The sequence below is a fragment of the Numida meleagris genome, chromosome 4 (assembly GCF_002078875.1).
Source record: "Numida meleagris isolate 19003 breed g44 Domestic line chromosome 4, NumMel1.0, whole genome shotgun sequence".
NCBI lineage: Eukaryota > Metazoa > Chordata > Aves > Galliformes > Numididae > Numida > Numida meleagris.
In genome coordinates this window covers 48,518,356-48,523,739 of record NC_034412.1, presented here as the reverse complement: position 1 = coordinate 48,523,739, position 5,384 = coordinate 48,518,356, and the positions used below count along the sequence as shown (strand labels likewise).

General features: G+C 60.9%; 1 protein-coding gene across 1 annotated transcript; it reads left to right on the top strand.

Annotated features, from left to right (window-relative positions):
* Window positions 2,900–5,066, top strand: HAND2 (heart and neural crest derivatives expressed 2). Its single transcript, XM_021396573.1, has 2 exons — window positions 2,900–3,738; window positions 4,290–5,066. The coding sequence occupies exons 1-2, from the start codon at window positions 3,187–3,189 to the stop codon at window positions 4,386–4,388; spliced, it is 651 nt and encodes a 216-aa protein (XP_021252248.1). The 5' UTR covers window positions 2,900–3,186; the 3' UTR covers window positions 4,389–5,066.

The window sequence follows — 5,384 nt, the reverse complement described above, 5'->3', positions numbered from 1 at the left end:
CCGGGGTGGAGGGGAGGGAAAAACAACCTCGGCGCGGTCGCCACCAAAACTTCTTAATTGCGGTGAGCTCGGAAAGTGCTGTCTGGCAGTAGAGATCCCCGCCCGACGTGCAACCATTCTGGCAGGGGAAAAAGTGACATACGGGTAGAGCTTGTTTTTTTTTTTTTTCTTTTTTTCTTTTTCTTTTTCCTTTTCTAAGTGACTGATTTGTGTACGGGAAAAAAAAATCAGATCAATAAATGGGAGATGGAAAAAACTCTCGGGCTTGTCAGCTGCCCCTGAGCCTTGTCCCGGGAACGTTAAGTGGGGCTGAGGCGGCTTCAGCCGAACGGCAAAGCCCGGCCCGAGCGGCGAGGAGCTGGGGGAGGACACGAGGACACGAGGCCGGCATTCGCTGTAAAACTCACTTTATAAAATGCATAAGCAATCGCTCGGGGATAGGAGGAAAATTATAGGTATGGTCCTGCTGGGTGCTTTACTGAGAGAGCCCCTTTCTCCAAAGCTAATTAAGCAATAACGATGCGAGCTTCGAGACCGGTGTTCCCAGCCATATCTCCTGGATCTTTTATTCCTTTTTCTCTGTCTCATGTTCTCCGTTCCCCTCATCACAGGAGATGTTACCGCAGTCACCGCAGTGCCACGGACGCTGCCGCAGTTTCGGTCCAGCCCGCGGTGTGACAGAAAGCTCCTACTCGAATAAGGAGAGTGCAAGGGAGCACGTCCCCGTCCTCAGCCCGTGCACTCTCCCGGCCTTGACAATGCCGCTTCTGCTCCGCACCGAGGAAAGCACCGCTGCAGGACGCAGCCGGAGGAGGGCCGTGCCCCGGCTGTCGCTACAGACGCGATGCCGGGGGCCGCCGCGGGGCTGTACGGGCGCGGGGTGCCCGCGGCCTCTCCGAAATCTAAAAATTTGCACCGGAGATACGTTATTTCCTTAGGACAATACAACATGTGCGCGCATATATCGATAGAGATTTATCAGTCGTTTTAGTGTAAGCATGCGTACGTATGACCGAATGTGTATTTACATACGTTCTACGTCTGGACTGCCTTTGCCTTTTCGTAGCGTACACCAGACGCACTTAGGTATACACTCGTACATTCGCACGCACAGCCGCGTTCTGTCCCGGTGCACCGCCGCCGGAGACCGCACACCGACCTCCCTTTCCCACTGGAGCCTGGCATCATCCACTCTGCACCCCGGCCGCGCCCGCCAAGCCCACCGCTCCTGCCTCCCCGCAGTCCGCCGGCGCGGCCGAGTTGAACCCCAGGCTCAGGGCGGCTCCTTCCCCCGGCGCCGGGCCCGCTCCCCGACGAGTCTTCCCCAGTGCCACCCTCAGGCATCCCCACCGCCTCCGCCCCGAGAGCTCCGAGCTCCCGCAGGAGAAGAACCCGCGGCACCGCCGCCGCTTCTGCAGCTCCTCCGTCTCTGTCTTTCTCTTTCTTTAATTTACGACCTCTCGGCTCCTGTTGACACAGTTTTCCACACTACCTACAGTGCGGGGTCGCATTGTAATATACGCCGAATGAGCTCAGCCGTCGGGCAGTGCGCAGAAGGGTGGGGATTTGGTATTTCCCCACTGTTGAGAGATGCTCGGTTCCGTCTGTGGATAACAGCAGTCGGCCTCGTCTCCGAGCTCTCCGCGGGTCTCAGCCTGGGGTCCGCTTTCCTTCCGTCAAAGTCAAACACCTGGAACTGTGCAGCCCACGGGCTTTGCTCTTTTTACCGCAGAGCGGCAACGCAGAGAAATGTGTCTGTATTTGTCGGTAAAGACAGGCTCTGAACCGCTGTAAGGAAGATTCTGTGACTTACCGCTGAGCCCAGTTAAACAAGCACGGAGCCGATGTCTGGAGCCGCACAGAGCCAGGACCGCTGCTCGAGGTGCGGGCGCAGCCGCGGGCCGGGGAGCGCCGCTCGGAGCTGGGTTCAGTGGCGGTGCCTCGGAGCGGCTCTGGCAGAAAGCCCCGTCCCGGCCGAGTCTGAGCCCTGCGCTCCGCTCTCCCGGTTCGCGACGCTGTGGGCTCCTCCCGCACTCCCCCTGTGCGCGTTACGCGGCGCTAAGCGCACGGGCGCAGAGCTGCCCGTCGCGGCCGGGCCGGGCTGTCCTCAGTGCCCTCGGAAGCCGCTTCTACGTGATCCTCTATGGAGCGGCACGGAGCGCTCTGAGAAAGCCACGATCGAGGGCTCGCAGCGATTTTTGCCCAGAAACCTCCCGCGTCCATACTGTACCTGGCTCGGGATTGTCCGATATTTAAGTTTTAATGATTTTGTTGCTATTTTTTTTAAACGGAGATTTTACAGTAAGGCATCTGCTAAACACTTGCATTAACCTCTGCCTCCATGATAATTCACCCCCCCCCCCCCGTTTTAATTACGCTCTGGATGCGGAGGGGCAGCCAATCCCGGCCGAGGAGCGCGGCAATTAGCGGGGCCAACATCAAAAAGTTTTATTGCGGAGCCCCGCGGACTCCGCCCTCGCAGCCAGCCATTGGCGGTCGCCGCTTCTGACGCCATATATTAACCCGAGCGGCCCTAAACATGTAGCTGTCCATGGAGGTCGGCCCGGGGAGCCCTGCCAGTGCCCCGGGCCGCGCCGAGCCCCGCCACCGCCCGCCCGATGTCCCAGCGGAGCGCTGAGCACTGAGCCCCGCGACACGCGGAGCGGCGCTGACCGCGGCCCCCGGGCGCAGGGGCGAGGGCAGCGGCGAGCGGCCGCGGGCCGGGGCGTATGGAGGGGGCCCGCGTGTAAGTACCACCCGGCCGGGCCGACGCGGACTTGAGAGCGAGAGCACAGGGAAGCAAGAGGCGAGGAAGAGCCCGGGCTGGGAAGCCGAGCCCATTTGTTTGGTCGACTGCTCTCCGTAGGGCTTCTTTTTTTTTTTTTCTTTTTCTTTTTCTTTTTTTTTTTTTTCCCCTCTCTCTCGCGTGTGTGTGCGCGCTTCCTCGAAGACCCAGCCCCGGGCGAGGAGGAGGAGGAGGAGAAGGAGGTGGAGGCACAACGCATGAGCGGCGGCGGCGGCGCCTGGGGAGGGGGGATCGCTCGGGCACCCGCGGGGACTCCGCAGCAGCGCCCCATGGAGCGGCACTGAGGGCCGAGCGGTGCCGCCGGCGCGGCGGGCTGGGGCGGGCGGCGGGAGAGCTTCGTTCGGGGCCGGGGGCGGGCCGGGGCACGCGAGGCAGCGGCGATGAGTCTGGTGGGCGGCTTCCCCCACCACCCGGTGGTGCACCATGAGGGCTACCCCTTCGCCGCCGCCGCTGCCGCCGCCGCCGCCGCCACCCGCTGCGGCCACGAGGAGAACCCCTACTTCCACGGCTGGCTCATCAGCAGCCACCCGGAGATGTCCCCCCCCGACTACAGCATGGCTCTGTCCTACAGCCCCGAGTACGCCAACGGGGCGCCGGGCATGGACCACTCCCATTACGGGGGGGTGCCGCCCGGGAGCGGCCCTCCCGGGCTCGGGGGGCCCCGGCCGGTGAAGCGCAGGGGCACGGCGAACCGCAAGGAGCGGCGCAGGACTCAGAGCATCAACAGCGCCTTCGCGGAGCTGCGCGAGTGCATCCCCAACGTGCCCGCCGACACCAAGCTCTCCAAGATCAAAACCCTCCGCCTGGCCACCAGCTACATCGCCTACCTCATGGACCTGCTGGCCAAGGACGACCAGAACGGGGAGGCGGAGGCTTTCAAGGCAGAGATCAAGAAGACGGACGTGAAGGAGGAGAAGAGGAAGAAGGAGCTGGTCAGTGCAACGGGGACGGGGAGGGAGAGGTTCGTTTTGGGCCGCGACCCCGAGGGCAGCGGCGGGAGCTGGGGTTCGCCGAGGGGACGGGGGCGCGGTGACCGCGGAGCCGTGCGGCCCGGCCGCGCCTTCGTGCTGGAGCTGCCCGGCGACCTTCAGCGGGAGGCCCCGCTTCGCCCAGCCCAGCTTCGCGCAGGGCCTCACGGCGCGCTCGGGCCGCGTTCCCTAGCGTTTCAGCGGCTGCTGATGCGCCGCGGGCCCGCGGCTCCGCTCGGCGCGTCTGCTCCCGCACGGCGCGACGCGGCGCGGTCCGGGAGCCCCGAGGGCCCCCGAGCGGCGCGCCCCGCGCTCTTCCCCCGCAGAGAGGCCGCCCCGCGAGGAGAGCTCCGTCCCCGCGGCGCGGAGGCCCCGGGCCGAGCGGCGTCTGCTCGCAGCTTTCCCTCTCGGGCCGCGGCCGGGGCGAGCCAGGAAGTCAGCGATCTGCCTAACCTCGTTTCTCTTCTCCCCGCTTTGTTTCTCTCTCTCTCTCCCTTCGCATCCTGCCTCCCCAGAATGAAATCTTGAAAAGCACAGTTAGCAGCAGCGATAAGAAAACCAAAGGGCGGACAGGCTGGCCGCAGCACGTCTGGGCGCTGGAGCTCAAGCAGTGAGCGCGGCGGGGGCCCTGCTCGGCGCTCCCCGAGGACTCTCGCGTTCGGAACCATCCCGCTTATTTATGTGCAATTTCTCCCCCACCCCCCTAAAATGTGGATATTTGAAGGAGAGGGAAAAAGCATTCCATAGATGGATATGAAGAGGAAACTCCGGCTTGGTAAGGGGTAACAACGTCTCTAATAGTTTCGTGAATGTTATTTGCTCTGTATAAAACCCACGGGGAAAACAGAACCGTAGAGAAGGAGAAAGGAAAAAAAGAATCCCTCCCTGGCATTAGTGTGTATGTGAAGTGTATCTTTAATACTTGGCCGTTTGGATATAAATATTCCTGGGATTATAAAGTTCTATTTCAACAGAAGCAGTTGCACCCGCGTTCGGTCGGCTCCGTATTTCGTGTCGTGATTTTGTTGTGATTGTTCGGTATTCTGAGATGTTTTCAGCAGTTATTGGTTATGTGCACTTCCGTCCATAAGGGAAAAAGTGGAATCTAATTAATATTGAAGGTGTAAGCGTTGTAAGTACTCAATAAACCACTGTGTGTGTTTTTTACAAAAAGGGGGGGGAAACCCAAATCTTTTTATGTTTTATACCTCAAAATGTTTTGAATAACAGCGTTGTTTATGGCTTTTTTTCATAATATTTAAAATATTCGGAAGTAAACTAAATTATAAAGATGGCTCCGAGGTTCGTTTTTAACCAAGTGCCCCAGCGAGAGGAGGGGGTGAGGGACGACCCCCCCCTTCCCTGCGGCTGCCGCGCGGCTCGGGGCGTCGTTCTCCGGGCAGGGGATCTGCGGCGGGGCCGGGGGCTGCGGGTCTGGGGGCTGTGGCTTTGCTCGCGGCGCCGCTTGCCCAGGTAATCCTGTATCGAGTAGGGAAGAGGGAACTGGGTCGGAGCTTTGCACGGGGTGGGGAGCAGGACGGAAGATTTACAGTGAGCTGCGGTGAGCTTTATATTATTAATTTAGTGGTTCCCAAAGCTTTCCCGAACTG

Excerpts from the sequence above, each read along its gene's own strand:
- HAND2 (XM_021396573.1), top strand. The coding sequence starts at position 3,187 with ATGAGTCTGGTGGGCGGCTTCCCCCACCACCCGGTGGTGCACCATGAG. Across the intron at positions 3,739-4,289 it reads AGAAGAGGAAGAAGGAGCTG|AATGAAATCTTGAAAAGCAC; the intron begins GTCAGTGCAACG and ends CTGCCTCCCCAG.